Source organism: Schistocerca cancellata, chromosome 3 (genome assembly GCF_023864275.1).
Source record: "Schistocerca cancellata isolate TAMUIC-IGC-003103 chromosome 3, iqSchCanc2.1, whole genome shotgun sequence".
NCBI lineage: Eukaryota > Metazoa > Arthropoda > Insecta > Orthoptera > Acrididae > Schistocerca > Schistocerca cancellata.
In genome coordinates, this window is record NC_064628.1 from 342,945,687 (window position 1) to 342,966,951 (window position 21,265).

At 39.5% G+C, this 21,265-nt stretch overlaps 1 protein-coding gene across 1 annotated transcript in view; it reads left to right on the plus strand.

Annotated features, from left to right (window-relative positions):
• LOC126175036 (uncharacterized) overlaps positions 1–21,265 on the plus strand; it is a 215,493-nt gene that overhangs the window by 187,196 nt on the left and 7,032 nt on the right. The window contains exon 10 of the mRNA XM_049921538.1: positions 10,542–10,705. Within this exon, the coding sequence (XP_049777495.1) occupies positions 10,542–10,705 (164 nt within the window). The remainder of the gene's footprint in view (positions 1–10,541; positions 10,706–21,265) is intronic.

The following is a 21,265-nucleotide window of genomic DNA, read 5'->3' on the forward strand; positions in this document are numbered from 1 at the left end:
GTTTAAATAAACGCAGTCAACAATATAACATAAGAATTAGCCTAATTTTTCAAAGAACTCGTCAACAGAATGGGAGGAGTGACCCATGAGGAAACTCTTTGTTTTCAATTTGAAAGCATGTGGATTACTGTTAAGGTTTTTGAATTCTTGTGGTAGCTTATTAAAAATGGATGCAGCAGTATACTGCATGCACACCTTTCTGCACAAGCGTTAAGGAAGTCTGATCCAAATGTGCAGGCTGGATAATACCCAGATTAGTGAACAGGGGTCCACAAGAGGTTCATGAACTTACGCCACCTATTGCCTGAATTGCCTGTTTCTGAGCCAAAAATAACCTTTTAGAATGGGAAGAGTTACCCAAAATATAATGCCACACAATATAAGTGAATGAACATAGCAAAGTAGACTAATTTTTGTGTTGAACGATCACTTACTTCAGATACTGTTAGAATAGTAAAAATGGCAGCATTAAGTCTTTGAACAAGATCCTGAACATGGGCTTTCCATGACAGTTTACTATCTATCCGAACACCTAGAAATTTGAAGTGTTCAGTTTCACCAATCATATGCCCATTCTGTGAAACCAGTCTCTGAGACCAATCTTTAAAAATAACTTGAGTAAAATGGAAGTGACACTCCCGTCTTCCAAAGAATTAGCATCCATCATAAAATCCTTAAAATCTAATTATTATAGTCGGAATGATAACATACCAACGAAGTTAATCAAAGCTCATGCTAGCTGAGATCTATCTTAAGTTGTTTGTGTAGTCAATCTCGTATCTTTGGAACATTTCCAGACTGGCTAAAATATGCTGAAGTTAAGCCACTTTACAAGAAGGGGAATAAAGAGATGCCATCAAACTATTGACCAATTTCACTTTTTCTTGATTTCTTGATGCAATAATTTACCAACAGCCATATGTATTGTAGAAATTTATTTTATAAACTTCTTAATTGCTACCAGTTTCGGCATTACATTGATGCCATCTTTCACTTTTGCCAGCTTTCTCAAAAATATTTGAAAAGGTTGTGTTAAAGCGTCTCCTCAATCATCTAACTGCAAATAATACAGGACTATTACAAATGATTGAAGCGATTTCATAAATTCACTGTAGCTCCATTCATTGACATATGGTCACGACACACTACAGATATGTAGAAAAACTCATAAAGTTTTGTTCGGCTGCAGCCACACTTCAGGTTTCTGCCACCAGAGCGCTCGAGAGCGCAGTGAGACAAAATGGCGACAGGAGCCGAGAAAGCGTATGTCGTGCTTGAAATGCACTCACATCAGTCAGTCATAACAGTGCAATGACACTTCAGGACGAAGTTCAACAAAGATCCACCAGCTGCGAACTCCATTCGGCGATGGTATGCGCAGTTTAAAGCTTCTGGATGCCTCTGTAAGGGGAAAGCAACGGGTCGGCCTGCAGTGAGCGAAGAAACGGTTGAACGCGTGCGGGCAAGTTTCACGCGTAGCCCGCGGAAGTCGACGAATAAAGCAAGCAGGGAGCTAAACGTACCACAGCCGACGGTTTGGAAAATCTTACAGAAAAGGCTAAAGCAGAAGCCTTACCTTTTACAATTGCTACAAACCGATGGATCGGTCGTGGTGGAGATCATGATCAGCAATTCATGTCATGGCCTCCATGCTCTCCCGACTTAACCCCATGTGATTTCTTTCTGTGGGGTTATGTGAAAGATTCAGTGTTTAAACCTCCTCTACCAAGAAACGTGCCAGAACTGCGAGCTCGCATCAACGATGCTTTCTAACTCATTGATGGGGACATGCTGCGCCGAGTGTGGGAGGAACTTCATTATCGGCTTGATGTCTGCCGAATCACTAAAGGGGCACATATCGAACATTTGTGAATGCCTAAAAAAACTTTTTGAGTTTTTGTATGTGTGTGCAAAGCATTGTGAAAATATCTCAAATAATAAAGTTATTGTAGAGCTGTGAAATCGCTTCAATCATTTGTAATGTTGTTGTTGTTGTTGTTGTTGTTGTTGTTGTTGTGGTCTTCAGTCCTGAGACTGGTTTGATGCAGCTCTCCATGCTACTCTATCCTGTGCAAGCTTCTTCATCTCCCAGTGCCTACTGCAACCTACATCCTTCTGAATCTGCTTAGTGTATTGATCTCTTGGTCTCCCTCTACGATTTTTACCCTCCACGCTGCCCTCCAATGCTAAATTTGTGATCCCTCGATGCCTCAGAACATGTCCTACCAACCGATCCCTTCTTCTAGTCAAGTTGTGCCACAAATTTCTCTTCTCCCCAATCCTATTCAATACCTCCTCATTAGTTACGTGATCTACCCACCTTACCTTCAGCATTCTTCTGTAGCACCACATTTCGAAAGCTTCTATTCTCTTCTTGTCCAAACTAGTTATCGTCCATGTCTCACTTCCATACATGGCTACACTCCATACAAATACTTTCAGAAACGACTTCCTGACACCTAAATCTATATTCGATGTTAACAAATTTCTCTTCTTGAGAAACGCTTTCCTTGCCATTGCCAGTCTACATTTTATATCCTCTCTACTTCGACCATCATCGGTTATTTTACTCCCTAAATAGCAAAACTCCTTTACTACTTTAAGTGTCTCATTTCCTAATCTAATTCCCTCAGCATCACCCGACTTAATTTGACTACATTCCATTATCCTCGTTTTGCTTTTGTTGATGTTCATCTTATATCCTCCTTTCAAGACACTGTCCATTCCGTTCAACTGCTCTTCCAAGTCCTTTGCTGTCTCTGACAGAATTACAATGTCATCGGCGAACCTCAAAGTTTTTATTTCTTCTCCGTGAATTTTAATACCTACTCCGAATTTTTGTTTCCTTTACTGCTTGCTCAATATACAGATTGAATAACATCGGGGAGAGGCTACAACCCTGTCTCACTCCTTTCCCAACCACTGCTTCCCTTTCATGCCCCTCGACTCTTATAACTGCCATCTGGTTTCTGTACAAATTGTAAATAGCCTTTCGCTCCCTGTATTTTACCCCTGCCACCTTCAGAATTTGAAAGAGAGTATTCCAATCAACATTGTCAAAAGCTTTCTCTAAGTCTACAAATGCTAGAAACGTAGGTTTGCCTTTTCTTAATCTTTCTTCCAAGATAAGTCGTAAGGTCAGTATTGCCTCACGTGTTCCAACATTTCTACGGAATCCAAACTGATCTTCCCCGAGGTCGGCTTCTACCAGTTTTTCCATTCGTCTGTAAAGAATTCGCGTTAGTATTTTGCAGCTGTGACTTATTAAACTGATAGTTCGGTAACTTTCACATCTGTCAACACCTGCTTTCTTTGGGATCGGAATTATTATATTCTTCTTAAAGTCTGAGGGTATTTCGCTTGTCTCATACATCGTGCTCACCAGATGGTAGAGTTTTGTCATGACTGGCTCTCCTGAGGCCATCAGTAGTTCTACTGGAATGTTGTCTACTCCCGGGGCCTTGTTTTGACTCAGGTCTTTCAGTGCTCTGTCAAACTCTTCACGCAGTATCTTATCTCCCATTTCATCTTCATCTACATCCTCTTCCATTTCCATAATATTGTCCTCAAGTACATCGCCCTTGTATAAACCCTCTATATACTCCTTCCACCTTTCTGCTTTCCCTTCTTTGCTTAGAACTGGGTTGCCTTCTGAGCTCTTGATATTCATACAAGTGGTTCTCTTCTCTCCAAAGGTCTCTTTAATTTTCCTGTAGGCAGTATCTGTCTTACCCCTAGTGAGACAAGCCTCTACATCCTTACATTTGTCCTCTAGCCATCCCTGCTTAGCCATTTTGCACTTCCTGTCGATTTCATTTTTGAGACGTTTGTATTCCTTTTTGCCTGCTTCATTTACTGTATTTTTATATTTTCTCCTTTCATCAATTAAATTCAATATTTCTTCTGTTACCCAAGGATTTCTATTAGCCCGCGTCTTTTTACCTACTTGATCGTCTGCTGCCTTCACCACTTCATCCCTCAGAGCTACCCATTCTTCTTCTACTGTATTTCTTTCCCCCATTCCTGTCAATTGTTCCCTAATGCTCTCCCTGAAACACTCTACAACCTCTGGTTCTTTCAGTTTATCCAGGTCCCATCTCCTTAAATTCCCACCTTTTTGCAGTTTCTTCAGTTTCAATCTGCAGTTCATAACCAATAGATTGTGGTCAGAATCTACATCTGCCCCAGGAAATGTCTTACAATTTAAAACTTGGTTCCTAACTAAATCTCTGTCTTACCATTATATAATCTATCTGAAACCTGTCAGTATCTCCAGGCTTCTTCCATGTATACAGCCTCCTTTCATGATTCTTGAACCAAGTGTTAGCTATGATTAAGTTATGCTCGGTGCAAAATTCTACAAGGCGGCTTCCTCTTTCATTCCTTCCTCCCAATCCATATTCACCTACTATGTTTCCTTCTCTCCCTTTTCCTACTGACGAATTCCAGTCACCCATCACTATTAAATTTTCATCTCCCTTCACTACCTGAATAATTTCTTTTATCTCGTCATACATTTCATCTATTTCTTCATCATCTGCAGAGCTAGTTGGCATATAAACTTGTATTACTGTAGTAGGCATGGGCTTTGTGTCTGTCTTGGCCACAATAATGCGTTCACTATGCTGTTTATAGTAGCTAACCCGCACTCCTATTTTTTTTATTCATTATTAAACCTAGTCCTGCATTACCCCTATTTGATTTTGTATTTATAACCCTGTAATCACCTGACCAAAAGTCTTGTTCCTCCTGCCACCGAACTTCACTAATTCCTACTATATCTAACTTTAACCTATCCATCTCCCTTTTTAAATTTTCTAACCTACCTGCCCGATTAAGTGATCTGACATTCCACTCTCCGATCCGTAGAACGCCAGTTTTCTTTCTCCTGATAACGACGTCCTCTTGAGTAGTCCCCGCCCGGAGATCCGAATGGGGGACTATTTTACCTCCGGAATATTTTACCCAAGAGGACGCCATCATCATTTAATCATACAGTAGAGCTGCATGTCCTCGGGAAAAATTATGGCTGTAGTTTCCCCTTGCTTTCAGCCGTTCGCAGTACCAGCACAGCAAGGCCGTTTTGGTTAATGTTACAAGGCCAGATCAGTCAATCATCCAGACTGTTGCCCCTGCAACTACTGAAAAGGCTGCTGCCCCTCTTCAGGAACCACATGTTTGTCTGGCCTCTCAACAGATACCCCTCCGTTGTGGTTGCATCTACGGTACGGCCATCTGTATCGCTGAGGCACGCAAGCCTCCCCACCAACGGCAAGGTCCATGGTTCATGGACCTTGTATATTGTCCAAGTCACAGTTTGGATCTCTTAAGGGTTCTGATATAGAGAAAGCTATTTACAATTACAGTGAGAATATACTTAATTCATTAGATAATAAACTAGAGGCTTGTGGCATTTTCTGTGACCTCTCAAAAGCCGTGGACTGTGTGAATCACATCATTCTCTTAAGTTCTTGATTGTTATATTTAGTTTTTGATTGTTATAATTATCATTGTGCTACTTTTATAATCTCTATTTTTTTCTTTAACATTAATACTGTATAACATGTTATATGCCCTTAATGTTCTGTAGAAACTGAAATTTGTTGAATCTGCGTATGCCTGGTTAGGTGTAAGAGAGGGCCTGAAGGCCCTAATCTTGCCAGGTAAAATAAATGCATAAATAAATAAATAAATTAGAATATTATGGTGTCACCTTTAGTACTGTGAAATGGTTTGAGTCTTATCTAACTAACAGGAAACAAAGGGTGTCGTTGCGAAATATCTGTGCAGTAAGCAGTCAGTCTTCATCAGATTGGGTCCGTCTTGGGTACGTTGCTTTTTCTTGTGTTCATTAATGATCTCTCATCTGTTACATTGCCAGATGCTAAGTTCATTTTGTTTGCCGATGATACAAACATTGCAATAAGTAACGAGTCAAATACAGATTTAGAAAGGGCTACTAATCAAATTTTCCCTGACGTTAATAGATGGTGTGAAGCTAATTCACTGTCGTTAAAGACAGTGAAAAGACCCATCATATTCAGTTCAGAACCTGTAAGAGATTTCCTTCCAGCATGTGTATAACATATGAAGACATTCAGATCGAAGAGGTTGACAGTGTTCTGGGATTGCAACTCGATAATAAATTCAGTTGGGAAGGACATACCACAGAATTGCTTAAGCGCTTAAACAAGTGTGTATTTGTAGTGAGAATGATGTCAGCTGTAGGAGATATAAATATAAAAAAAACTTCCATATTTTTCTTACTTTCATTCTATTATGTCATACGGAATCATATTCTGGGGTAACTCATCAAACCGAGCAAAAGTTTTTAGCGTGCAAAAGCATTTAATAAGAATCATTTGTGGTGTAAATTCTAGAACATCATGTAGAAACCTGTTCAAGGAACTTCGTATTCTAACCACTGCTTCGCAGTATATTTATTCCTTAATGAAGTTTGTTGCAAGTAATACATCTCTATTTCCAACCAATAGCTCAATATACAGTACCAATACAAGGAATATGAACAGTATACTTATCTTAGAATAAAGATTAAGGAAAGGCAAACCTACGTTTCTAGCATTTGTAGACTTGGAGAAAGCTTTTGACAATTTTGACTGGAATACTCTCTTTCAAATTCTAAAGGTGGCAGGGGTAAAATACAGGGAGCGAAAGGCTATTTACAATTTGTACAGAAACCTGTTGGCAGTTATAAGAGTCGAGGGACATGAAAGGGAAGCAGTGGTTGGGAAGGGAGTAAGACAGGGTTGTAGCCTCTCCCCGATGTTATTCAATCTGTATATTGAGCAAGCAGTAAAGGAAACAAAAGAAAAATTCGGAGTAGGTATTAAAATCCATGGAGAAGAAATAAAAACTTTGAGGTTCGCCGATGACATTGTGATTCTGTCAGAGGCAGCAAAGGACTTGGAAGAGCAGTTGAACGGAATGGATGGTGTCTTGAAGGGAGGATATAAGATGAACATCAACAAAAGCAAGACGAGGATAATGGAATGTAGTCGAATTAAGTCAGGTGATGTTGAGGGTATTAGATTAGGAAATGAGACACTTAAAGTAGTAAAGAAGTTTTGCTATTTGGGGAGCAAAATAACTGATGATGGTCGAAGTAGAGAGGATATAAAATGTAGACTGGCAATGGCAAAGAAAGCGTTTCTGAAGAAGAGAAATTTGTTAACATCGAGTATAGATTTAAGTGTCAGGAAGTCATTTCTGAAAGTATTTGTATGGAGTGTAGCCATGTACGGAAGTGAAACATGGACAGTAAATAGTTTGGACAAGAAGAGAATAGAAGCTTTCGAAATGTGGTGCTACAGAAGAATGCTGAAGATTAGATGGGTAGATCACATAACTAACGAGGAAGTATTGAATAGGATTGGGGAGAAGAGAAGTTTGTGGCACAACTTGACCAGAAGAAGGGATCGGTTGGTAGGACATGTTCTGAGGCATCAAGGGATCACCAATTTAGTATTGGAGGGCAGCGTGGAGGGTAAAAATCGTAGGGGGAGACCAAGAGATGAATACACTAAGCAGATTCAGAAGGATGTAGGTTGCAGTAGGTACTGGGAGATGAAGAAGCTTGCACAGGATAGAGTAGCATGGAGAGCTGCATCAAACCAGTCTCAGGACTGAAGACCACAACAACTCCAATATCAAAAAGTAATATAAAATTTATTGTTAGTTGTCACTTTAGGCCACAGATTGTAGTCATACACAGTTACACATCTCAAGATTTTGTCATTGCAGCCTACGTGATTTAATAATACTGATTATGTCTGGGCTTGAATAGAGTTTGTGAAGCTCTTAGTTATGCAGTTTTCACCACTCTCCACTAATGTCATCCCTTTTTGCTCCGAAAATTTTCCTCAAAATTTTGTTTTCAAATATTCGAAACGGCTTTTCATTTTGCACAGTGAGAGACCAAGTCTCACACCCATACAGCATAACTGGTAGAATAATAGTTTTGTATATTCTAATCTTTAAATTCCTAGACAATATCCGTGATGAAAGTAATCTATTCAGTTAGAAGTAGCACGCATTTCCCGCCCGTAATCTCTTCTTCAGTTCGGATTCAATCTCATTTCTCAAAGTGATGTCCACGCCTAGATACTTAAATGTGTTCACTTTTTCAAACTGCATGTCTCCAACTCTTAACATTTCCTGATCTGGTGCTGTTGGCATTCTAGTAGTAACCAGGTATTTAGTTTTGTCTTCACTTATCCTCAGACCTACATCTTCACTAGCCTTGATTAACGCATTCGCTTTTGCTGTTACAGATTCTTTCCTATCGCTAATGATGTTTAGATCATCTGCATACCCTAATATCTTAATATTTCCATTTAACTTCACACACTCTGAGTTATCTGCTGCCATTCGTACAATATATTCTAGGACTAAATTAAAAAGTAGTGGAGACAGGGCATCTCCCTGCTTAAGTCAGTTCTTTATTACAAATTCTTCTGACTCCAATTTCCCCATGCGTACTCTACCTTTTGTGTTTTTCAAACTCGCTTCTATAAGTCTAACATATTTCGTTGGTATTCCAAGTTCCAAAAGAATTCTGTACAATTTTGATTGCAATACTGAATCATATGCTTTTGTAAAATCTGTGAAAAGATTATGAACTGGTTTATTGTATTCCCATTTCTTTTCCAAAATTTGACGCAGGGGGAATATTTGGTCTATAGTTGATCTGTTCCTCCGAAAGCCGGCTTGGTAATCCCCCAAAATTTCATCTGCATATGGTGTAAGCCTGCTTAGCGGATTATTCGAGAAAATTTTGGAACACACTGGTAATAGCGATATCCCTCTATAATTACTACAATCCATTTTGTCGCCCTTCTTGAAAATTGGGATCAGAATCGACTCCTGCCGCTCTTCAGGTATCATCTCTGAGTTCCATACTTTAGTTATCACTTTGTGAACTACTTCCACCAATTTCTGTCCCCCATTTTTAACTAATTCTGCAGTTAAGCAGTCTGATCCTGGTACTTTATGGTTTTTCAATTTGTTGATTGCATTTCTTACTTCCTTTAACGTTGGCTCAGGTATCTGTGGATCTGCTGTATGTATTTCGTATGCCTGTTCATTTCCTGCTTCCTGGTGTACATTTAACAGATGCTCAAAATGCGCCCTCCATTTACTTAATATAGCACTGGGGTCTGTCAGTATTCCCCCAGCATCCTCTCTAAGTGCATTTGTCCTGGCCCTGAAGCCCTTCCTATACCCATTTATGTCTAGGTAAAGTTCCCTAATGTTTTTTGTTTTATGTTTGTTTTCATTTTTGTAATTTGATTGTTCAGATAACCCCTCTTCTTTGCCCGTAGCCTACGACCAACTTCCCTTCTAAAGTTCAAGAACTCCTCTCGTTTTCTTTCTCCCATTCTACCCCAATCTAATCGTGCTTTTCTCCTTTCCTCTAACAATTTCTTGCATTCCTCATCAAACCACGGTTTCCTCCTGTTCTTCTTAATTTTACCTATTGTGACCTTCGCTGCCTCTTTGATATTATTCCTCACAGTGATCCACTGTTTATTTACATCCTCGTCTTGATCTTTGTGTGTCCTGAGAGCATCAAACCTATTTAAAATTTCTATTATGTACCTTCTTCTAAAGTTTTCATCATTTAGCTTGTCAGTGTCGAACCTAACAAGTTCTGCATTGTGACACCTTGATGTTGCTGTAGATAGCCATTGGTGAACTTTGGCAACTACAAGAAAATGGTCAGAATCACAGTCTGCTCCCCTGTAAGTCCTAACATTTTCTATACTAGTGTGCTATTTCCGATCTACAAGAACATGACCAATTTGGTTTCGGGTGAGTCCATCCGGAGAGACCCAAGTTGCTTTATGAGTGTCCTTCCTTTTGAAATATGTGCTCTCAACAATTATGTCTTTTGAAACAGCAAAATTAACCACCCTTGTGCCATTATCATTCGAAATGTTATGCAAACTTTCTTTCCCAGTTGTAGGCCGGAAGGCTTCCTTCTTCCAGATCTTCGCATTAAAGTCACCTGTGATTAATTTTGTGTCATACGAGGAGAACTCATTCCACAGTTGATCTAGTTCTTCATAAAAGCCGTCTTTAACAACCTCTTCAGTGTCCTCAGTTGGTGCTTGTACAGTGATGATCTAGGCTTGTCAAATTTTGCAGATGGATTAAACAAGGGCCGAGAGACAGACCAGAAGTAGAAATTAAATGTCATGTTTTCACAGTTGAGAGACTTTTTGTAAAAGAGATAAAGGGGTAATTACAGAACAATAGTGCATATAGTCAAGCTATAAGGCAGGAAAAAAATGAAGTTACATTGCTCATCATTCTAGTTACAGCCCGTCATTATTAAAATGGTATTTGACAGTCAATATATCTGTAAATAGTGTATCTTATTTACTATAAAACTTACCATAAAGATTATTATCTGTTGGAAGTTTAACTATTGTCTAGGAGAACCAGTGAATGTTAATTAAGTAGTTACCAATAGAAACTGAATGCATAAGGTTATATGTAAAAAAAATTTTACATTTCAGATGGCACCCATCCCAGATGATATGGTGCCATGTCATCGTCTGGCTGTCGAGTGCTCGGTAGTGGGTTCCAGTTCAAATACTTCTGGTGAACTAGACGAACAGTTTAAACTGGAAGTAGAGGAGCAAGATGTTATCCTGCACGTGGATAGTGTTTGCGAAGACAGGTACTCGTTCTTAGACTACTATTGTGTCCTCATTCACTAACCCCCCCCCCCCCACCAGTGTGTGTGTGTGTGTGTGTGTGTGTGTGTGTGTGTGTGTGTGTGTTTTCTTTTTTTTCTTCCTCATGATGCAGAATTCTGACTTACAGTCTTACAAAATTCTCCCAACACTGCCGGAAAAGGGGGGGAGTGGGGCAGAATTATTTGATGATAAGCTATTTCACTGCCTCATGGACTTTCTCGTCGAAACTGAACTGTCAACCTTTTGTGTTTTTACCTTCAAAACTCCTTAATAGTTCCATGGTGGAAAGGAGAGGCCAGGGTTGTAAAGTGGATGCCAGGAGACAACAGCCAGAATGTATATTGTCTGGATGGAAGTGGTATAAGTTCCACTATGTAAATTCCATTCTTTAAGCCAAATAATTATTATATTTTGTTTCTGTTGTCTGCTTGGATAATAAAATTAAAATTTCAGATATGAAATGGATCACGTGCTTTACACTGACAATTTTAGAGGCAGTTACAGTCTATTACCTTGATGCAACATGGGTCAGTTAGAATCATTCCAGGAAGATCTGTTGGAAAACGAGTGATGGTACTGTCAATTTTAAAGTTCTCACCGTAATAGATTCTCAGATAATTATTCTGTGTGCTGACTCTTCTTCTGGTTTTGCTTCTGAGAATAAACTTGTATTCACATGTAAGAAAAACAGCAGCGACTTCCATTTGGAAATGAATGCTGTCAGTTTCATGACATGATTCACAATTCTTGTCATACCTTGCTTTGAAGTCCGTCATTGCTAGTTGTAATTCAGCTGTTACAGAGAAAACATCAAGTACAAACACCAGAAAAGCGGATATTTTTCCCTGGCTTAAAAATAAAAATATTAAGCACAATATAAGCCAGACTCGTGCCGATCTCCTACAGCTCGTTAATTTATACAAGTCGACTTCCTTGCATGTGACTGGCGTCACACAGTTTTGCGTTTATCCACGTGTCACTGTCGTTTTAGCCCTGTGGAATTAATATGAGCAAAGGGCTATGTGGGAGGGGGGAAACAACAATCAGGATAACATACACTGAATCACTTGTGCATGAGGCAATAGACAACATCCCACCTATAACTTGGGCGCATTGTGTGCAGCATGCTGAAAAGCTTCAGAAAGAGGAATTTGACAGGGAAGTGATGATGGATATAAACTTTGAACTTATCATCATAAATTTACAGATTGTTCGGAAACAGACTCAAATAGAAGTGAGGATGGTAGTACGATGTAGACTTTGGAAAAGAGTTCTTAGTTTGAAAGAGTCGTGGTGTAAAAAATGCATTTGTCAGCATATCAGTTGCATATGTAATAATGAGAACTTCCTACTCTTTTTGATTAGGACTTTGTATCCTTTGAATTATGCGGACTATAATGTTCAACATGTTGCCCAAGGAGAAGTTAGGCTTCTCCGGCCATGTTGTATGCTCAAATAATACGAGAGAATGCAGTTGGATAAACTCATCAGAAGTCTGATATTTTCACATGTAAACACCTGTGACTTTCAAAGTATGAACTGAATATGGCCCTAAAATGACAGAACTGTTACTTTTTGAGGTAGTGTAGGTTCTCAATGTTATCGGTTAGCATTCCCTGGAGTTATTTGCAGATAATGGTTAATTGTTTGCTTGTTCAGTGGATTATAAATGCCGTCTCTCACTGTAATTTCGAATGAGTTAGTTTACACTCATAATACTCTTTAACAGTGAAAAATATGACAATTTACTGACCATTTTTACAATAGTCTTTTACACCACTAATTCTTTTTGACATGCAGTGATTACACTTAACTAGTCAAATACATCAACATATACACCTTATACGCATTTTTAAAAATTCCATTGAGTAGAAGCAGTTGTCGCACAGATATAATAATTTCGGTTTGTGCTTTAAGTTAATTTTGTTGTATATTAAATTTTTACTTATAATACATTTCCAATAGCAATAACTGATGATTATTGCAAGCAGTTTCAATAATCTTGTCATTAGGCAATTGTCATTTTGAGAAAAATTGTACTTCACATCTTCACAAAGCTGTGTCAGCTGTTCTCTTCTCCCAATGTCATGCAGAATAAATCTGTGGAGCAGTGGATGCAATGTTGTCAAGACGTGAATTAATATTTCTCTCATAATGACTGATCGAAATTGGTTTTAAAATCTACTATTTCCCTGATAGATTTGAACATATAATATGACGTACCATAGGCAAATGTGCCTGACTGTTGTCCGCAGCAATGCAGTTCAGTAACATGGACTTTGTTTGTCTGCTCTCTGCTGCCGTGCATGCACAGTTCTCATCCCCCCCACCAAGCTTCCTTTCTGCTCTGCCACTATGCGCGGAAGCGTTATCCTATGCGATGCAGGCTATAATGCTGTGTAGAAAATTTTAAGTGTGTTATTTGATGGTATGGCTGGGTATGGCTGTGATTACTGTGGACCTTAAAGACAACTTTGTATTTTTCATTTCTCTTGGAATTATTGTTCTAAGGATGGCATTGAATATGGTCAGCGTGTGTTTGATGACTATCCCATTTGGGTGTTTCCATTTCTGACTCATGCACTTTGTTACTGATCTGAAGCAAAGACATGGTGATTCATTTCCGTTCACAGGGTGCATGTAATGTTAGCAAAGAATATCAATTTGAATCTCAATTGAGGTTGGAGGCCCTTGGATGACGGTTGAGTGAAGCCATTACATTACAACAGTTGCATATGACAGGACATCACAAGTTGATCCCAGGTTGCTGTTTAGTCATTGACAACTTCTTGTATGAATTAGTTTACTTGTTCAATTTAGAACTTGGCACTAAGATTTGCTTCTAAAATTTTTTTTATCGAGCTTGTAAGGAACTGAGCAAGATGTTCAAACCCAGTATTATGACACTTACATACGAAAACTTTTGCCATTGTATAACTTAAACCATGAAAGATAAGTGAGTGCAGCCACATTACTGTCACTGCATTTTGCATTATCCAGGGTGGCGATTCTTCTGAAGAACCTGGAATTCTCAGGAATTACATTTTACGTGGAAAAGCCAGGGAAGTCTCAGGGAATTTCAGAAATTTTGTAAAATCTCAGGGAATTCTGTGTTTTTAACCTAACATTGGAATTTAACTTTATTGAGCTTTGTAAATCACAAATTTTAAAATACTTAATATTTCAAAGTGTGTTAATTATTTGAATGTCCATATAAATATTAGTGTTTAAAAACTGCTGTTAAACTACAGCTGAGAAGAAAGAAAAGTCATAATAGTGTGATACTTAACCCCCACCCACTCACTTTAAATTTCGTAGGTGCTTCGTATGGCATCATCTTGCTCCGCATACCTGGAATTCTCAGGGAATTTGTTTTCAAAGTTTGATTAGTCACTGGTAGCAGAGATAAGAATGTCTGCACATCATGACTTTGTGTTATATCTGGCCATAATGCTCCAAACGTTCTCAGTTGTGAGAGATGCCAGCAACCTTGCTGGCCAAATTAGGGTTTGGCAAGCACGAAGATGAACAGTAGAAACTCTCGCTGTGTGTGGCAGTTTTCCTCTTAGTGTATTAGTAAATTGTATCATGGGTTGTTGTTTGACATCACTACATATTGATGATGACATGCTGAAGAGAATCTCGAGTTGCCAACTTTACTATAAATGAGAAGATCGAAGGGATTTCATATCTGATCAGTGACAAAGAGTTCTTAGAGATATGTGACAATGTGGACACTTGAGTAAAAAAGGAGTTACGTCCAATATTGCCAATTTATGTATACGAGGGGTGTTCAGTGAGTAATGCAACGATTTTTTTCTGAAAGCAGGTTCATTTTATCCAGGCTTCCAACAAATCATATTCTTCCCCACTCTTTTGGCTACAAAATGCTCTTTCTGAACATAATCACCATTCAATGCGATGGGCTTACGCCATGTTAATGGGAGAGCCTGTATGCCCACACGTTGCCAATCCAGTGGTCAACGTTGGAGCCAATGTCTTCCTACATTAGTAATGTCGTCGTCATCCCGATACTGCTTCCCGTGGAGTGCATCCTTTATTGGACCTTAAAAATGGAAGTCTTCTGTTACGGGGTGAGGAACCCAGCAGGCACACACCTGTTAGTAGCCAACTGGTGGATGAATGTGTCAGCACTACCAACAGGCATATCCAGTTGAGCTGTGAGGTGTTTTATTGTGATTTGTCAGTCACCTCGAATGAATATGTCTGCCATTCCAGGGGTCACAGCTGAATGTGGCCAGCCAGCACAAGGAAATCAGACAAGTTTACGTGACATGTTTCAGTGATGGCAGACACCTCGCCCAAAGACTCACTGTGCTTTCGTTCACTGCTAGGTCCCCGCAGACATCCTGTAAGCATCATGTACATGTGCGATGCTCTGGTTTTCTGCAAAAAGAAACTCAGCAATGGCTTGAAGCACACCTTTACAGGTGCCATTTCAAAGGGTACCTATAGCACTGCCACATATTGGAATTTCATTAAACTACAGGGACTGAAGCAGGAATATTCCATAATGTCCCACAAAAAATTCTGCATTTTGTCTACCGAAATTGGCTGAGAAAAAAAGTATTGCTTTACTTAATGAACACCCGTCTTACATAGCTAAGACAGATCTGTCTTGGAGGGGGGATAGATTGGTGTGGAATGTATATTTCCATACCATCTGTTGACAGGTTCATGTTCTCCTTTGAAGTGAACTCTCTTTGTTATGTAATGTAATGGGCCATGAATGTTAAATATATTAGACTGTGATTTGGAGTTTCAAATTTGCAGTAGTTCTGGAGATGACAAAAGTAAGTAAAACATGAAAGTTAAATTTTATGTTTAGTATGATACAAAATGTGAAAATAAATTCAGTGATCTGTACTTAGGGTTTTTGCAGAGAAAGAGAATTGCAGCTCATTAAGAATTGTACCAACAATGTTTTCACAAACATTTTGATCTGACTTTCCCTATTCCAAGGCATTTGACCAGTATGTGATAAATCTGGAATTGATAATCAGATTGCAAATAAAGGATGAAGAGCAGCACTGAAAAATGATCTTGAGGTGCATAAGCAAAAGGCAGACGTGCAAGAGAGAGCCTCAACAAGGCTAAATAACTCCAATTAATGTCTTTCCTACAATGCCTGGTGTACCACTCCTTCCAGTTGAATCTGACATCAAAGAATGGAGTTAACGAAGAAGATGAGATATATGTTGCTAATTATGAGTAAACCAGCTCTTGTGCTGAAGACAAAGGAAATGCTGTGGATATGCATGCTATCCATGTAAGGTATTTGATTCAAAAATTTGTGCAATGAAAATGTATAATATGGATACAGTCGAGTTTTCTCCGAGAATCCCAGCTGCTGCATTAAGAGTCAGAACATTTTTCTGTCATAGCGACAGCTGAAAGACAAAATTCTTTGCAGTTGTAATTTTTTTTATGTTGTTACATTCTAACAAATATAATAGAATCATATCTCGCTATAGAAAGTCCAGAATGGAAAAACAAGAATATTATGAAAAGGAGAGATCACTACACACAATGTAGAGGAGATATTGAGTCACAGACAGGCACAATGGAAGACTGCTATACAATTTAGTTTTCAACCAAAAAGCATCCTTCTGAAGTAGAAAACGTGCACATTCATATGAGTACAAATCACACATGACTACTGTCACCGTCCACTGTAACTGGACTGAGTTATAACTGCACCTGATGGAAACAGCAATCCAAAGTGGGTGGTAGGGTAAGGAGGAGCCGTGGGGTGAGGAAGAGGCCAGAAAGCAGGGTGGGATGCAGGAAGGTGTAGTGCCGCTTCTGGGAGTGAGTAGGGCTGTGATGGGGAGAGGTTAGGGTTGCTACATGCAGTCAGAGGTCTGAGGGGTGGATGGGGGGAGAGTAGAAAAGTAGAGAAAGGAAAAAGGTCCAATGAGTGCACTGCATTGATTGAATAGGAGATTGTGCCGTGGTGGGGTGGGAGCAGGTAAGGGGAAAGAAAGTGGAGGACAGAGACGAGAGAAGGTTGAGGCCAGGGCAGTTACGGGAACATAGAATATATTGCAAGGAGAATTCCCACCTGCACACTTCGTTAAAGCTGGTGTTGGTAAAAAGGACCCAGATGGCACAGGCTGTGAAGCAGTCATTGAAGTGCAGCACATTGTGTTGGGTAGCATGTTCAGCAACTGGATGGTATTCGACAGCCAACTTGTCAGTTGTCATGCCCACTTAGAAAGCAACACTGTGATTGGAGTGTAGGGTTTGTAGTTCACATGACTGCTTTGACAGGTAGGCCTGCCTTTGATAAGGATATGGGATGCGTATAACCGGACTGGAGTATGTGTTGGTGGTGGTGGTGGTGGTATGTGTGGAACAGGTCTGTTTTAGGGATATAAGCCATGAGACCTGGGGTTAGGGCAGGGGTGGAGTAGAGATGGCCAAGAATATTGCGTAGGTTTGGTGGGCAATGAAGTACCACTGTGGGAGCAGTGGGAAGGACATTGGACAGGATATTCGCATTTCAAGCCATGGTGACATGAGAGGTGTTGAAATCCTGGTAGTGACTGATTCAGTTGCTTCTGTCCTATGTGGTACATGATCTCTTGTCATGCCATGTCACTATCCTTCCCAAACCTGTACAGCACCCTGCCCCCAACCCCTAACCTCATGGCTCGTATCCCTGTAGTAGACTTAAAGACCTATTCCATACATCTTCTCACGACCCTCTGCTCCAGTTCAGTCGCAGGCATCTTGTATCCTACCATAGGTAGGACTACCTGTGAAAAGTCTTGAGATCTATAAACTAAGCTGCAAGCACTGTGCTGCCTTCTATGTGGGAATGATGACTAACAAGCTTTGCTTCTGCATGAATGGCCAAAGGCAAACTGTGACCAAGGGATAGTAGGTCCACCCAGTTACTGAACATGCTAGACAACGCAATGTGCTTCACTTCAATGACTGTTCCACAGCCTGTGCCATTTATTTATTTATTTATTGTTCCGTGGGACCAAAATAAGGAGAAGTCTCCATGGTCATGGAACAAGTCAATAAATGAAATTATAACACGATATTAGAAACAGATAAAATGAAAAAAAAAAATATTCAGGTGACAAGTCGTAAGTTTAAATGAAGAAAATCAACAATGTAACACTGGAATTTGCTTAATTTTTTAGCTCTTCCAGGAGCTCCTCGACAGAATAGGAGTGAGCCATGAGGAAACTCTTCAGTTTAGACTTAAAAGAGTTTGGGCTACTGCTAAGATTTTTGAGTTCTTGTGGTAGCTTATTGAAAATGGATGCAGCAGAATACTGCACTCCTTTCTGCACAAGAGTCAAGGAAGTGCATTCTACATGCAGATTTGATTTCTGCCTAGTATTAACTGAGTGAAAGCTGCTAACTCTTGGGAATAGGCTAATATTGCTAACAACAAACGACATTAAAGAAAATATATGCTGTGAGGGCAATGTCAGAATTCCCAGATTTTTGAATAGGGGTCGACCAGAGGTTCTCGGACTTACACCACATATAGCTCGAACAGCCCGTTTTTGAGCCAAAAATACCCTTTTTGAATCAGAAGAATTACCCCAAAAAATAATACCATACGACATAAGCGTATGAAAATATGCGAAGTAGACTACTTTTCGTGTTGAAGTGTCACTTATTTCAGATACTGTTCTAATGGTAAATAAAGCAGCATTTAGCTTCTGAACAAGATCCTGGACATGGGCTTTCCACAACAGCTTACTATCTATCCGAACGCCTAGGAATTTGAACTGTTCCGTCTCGCTTATAATATGCCCATTCTGTCTGATCAAAATATCGGTTCTTGTTGAATTGTGAGTTAGAAACTGTAAAAACTGAGTCTTACTGTGATTTAGCATCAAATTATTTTCCACAAGCCACGAACTTATTTCATGAACTACATTATTTGTTACTGTTTCAGTATTACACACAAGATCCTTCACTATCAAGCTGGTGTCATCAGCAAACAGAAATATTTTTGAATCACCTGTAATACTAGAAGGCATATCATTTATATAAATAAGAAACAGCAGTGGACCCAGCACCGACCCTTGGGGAACGCCCCACTTAACAGTGCCCCATTGGGACTGAACATCACTACCACTCTCAATATTGCGGAGAATTACCCTCTGCTTTGTGTTCTTAAAGTAAGAACCAATTGTAAGCTACTCCCCTTACTCCATAATGGTCCAACTTCTGCAGTAATATTTTGTGGTCAACACAGTCAAAAGCCTTCGTTAAATCAAAGAAAACACCTAGCGTTCGCAACCTTTTATTTAATCCGTCCAAAACCTCACAGAGAAAAAAGAATATAGCATTTTCAGTTGTTAAACCATTTCTAAAACCAAACTGAACATTTGACAGCAAATTATGTGAATTTAAATGCTCCAGTAACCTTCAATATACAACCTTCTCGATAACTTTAGCAAACACCGATGGCATAGAAATAGGTCTAAAATTGTCAACATTATCAATGTCTCCCTTTTTATAAAGTGGCTTCACTACTGAGTACTTTAATCGGTCAGGAAACCGACCACTCCTAAAGGAAAAGTTACAGATATGGCTGAGAACTGGGCTAACATACATAGAACAATACTTCAGTATTCTGCTAGATACCCTATCATATCCATGAGAGTTCTTGGTCTTCAGTGATTTAATTATTAACTCAATCTCCCTCTTGTCAGTATCATGGAGGAGCATTTCAGGTAACAGTCTCGGAACACTTTTTCCTAAGAGCGCTATATAATTCCCTGTTGGGACTAGGTTTCTATTTAGTTCACCTGCTATATTCAGAAAGTGATTATTAAATACTGTACATATATGCGACTTTAATCAGTAACACGGACATTCCCACTACGCACTGATTCTATATCCTCGACCTGTCTCTGCAGACCAGCAACTTCCTTTACGACTGACCATATGGTTTTGATTTTATCCTGAGACTTAGCTATTCTATCTGCATACCACATACTTTTTGCCTTCCTAATAACATTTTTAAGCACCTTACAATACTGTTTGTAATGGACTGCTGCATTTAGATTTTGACTGTTTCTAACGTTTTGATATAATTGCCACTTTGTTCTACAAGATATTGTTATCCCTCTAGTCAGCCACCCAGGCTGCCTGTTTGTGCTAGTACCCAGTTTTAAACGTTCTAACGGAAAGCAACTTTCAAAGAGCATGAGAAAAGTCTTGAGAAAAGCATTATATTTATCGTCTACTGTATCAGCGCTATAAACATCTTGCCACTCTTGTTCCTTTATAAGGTTTACAAAGGTCTCTACAGCAACTGGATCAGCTTTCCTGAACAGCTGATGACTATATTTAACACGTGTTGCAGCATAAAAATCTTTTAAAGTTAAAATTTGCGCATCATGATCTGAAAGGCCATTCACCTTTTTGCTAATAGAATGCCCTTCTAGTAGTGAGGAATGAACAAAAATGTTGTCTATGGTTGTTCTACTGTTCCCTTGCACTCTCGTTGGAAAGAATACGCTTTGCATAAGATTATATGAATTAAAGAGGTCTACCAGCATCCTCTTCCTTGCACAATCACTTATACAGTTAATATTGAAGTCACCACATATAACTAACTTTTTGTATTTCCTATAAAGTGAAGCAAGAACCTCCTCTAGCTTTAGCAAAAATGTTGTGAAATCGGAGTCTGGGGATCTTTAAATAACAACAGTTACAAGTTTAGCTCCGTTAAATTTAACCACACCTGCACAACATTCAAACACCTTTTCAGTGCAGTACTTTGAAACATCAATTGACTCAAATGGGATGCTGTTTTTCACATACATGGCTACTCCCCCACACCGCAAAGAGCTCCTCGAAAAGCAGCCAGCCAACCTGTATCCTGGTAAAGGAAGCCTCTGAATTATCTCCTTATTTAAGAAGTATTCAGATATACCAATAATTTCAGAGTCAACATCTATAAGCAGTTCACTAACTTTATCTCTAATACCTTGTATATTTTGATGAAATACACTAATTCCCTCATTACTCGAATACCTAAGCTTTGCCAAAAGTGATTCCCTTGTTAGAGAGACTTCCCTTAAGCAGGAATACCTATCAGCTGACTTCAATCTAAAAAAGGTACAGCTCTAACACCTACTACTGCAGGAATTTTCCCATGAGTGATCCCACCAACCCCACCTATGCTGTCACCTATAAGCTTTGCCAACCTCCCCTTCCCATACCTGTTGAGGTGCAGGCCGTGTCTAGTGAAACCCGTCCTGCTGATAGACTTCACCGACACCACTGAAACGTGACCCATGCTTTCTGTCATCAGCGCACCCCCAAGTCTCATGTTATTACGCCTGACGGCTGTATTAAGATGAGGCCGATCATGACGCTGAAACAGTTCCACGAAATGCACATTCGTGTTGCCAGTCTGAGTGGCTATCTTTTCCAGGTCACCATCTATGTTACACTCCCCATCCCTATCAATACTATTACCAGCCCCACCCACAATCACTACCTGATCCTCTTTAGCAAAATCCCTACATAAC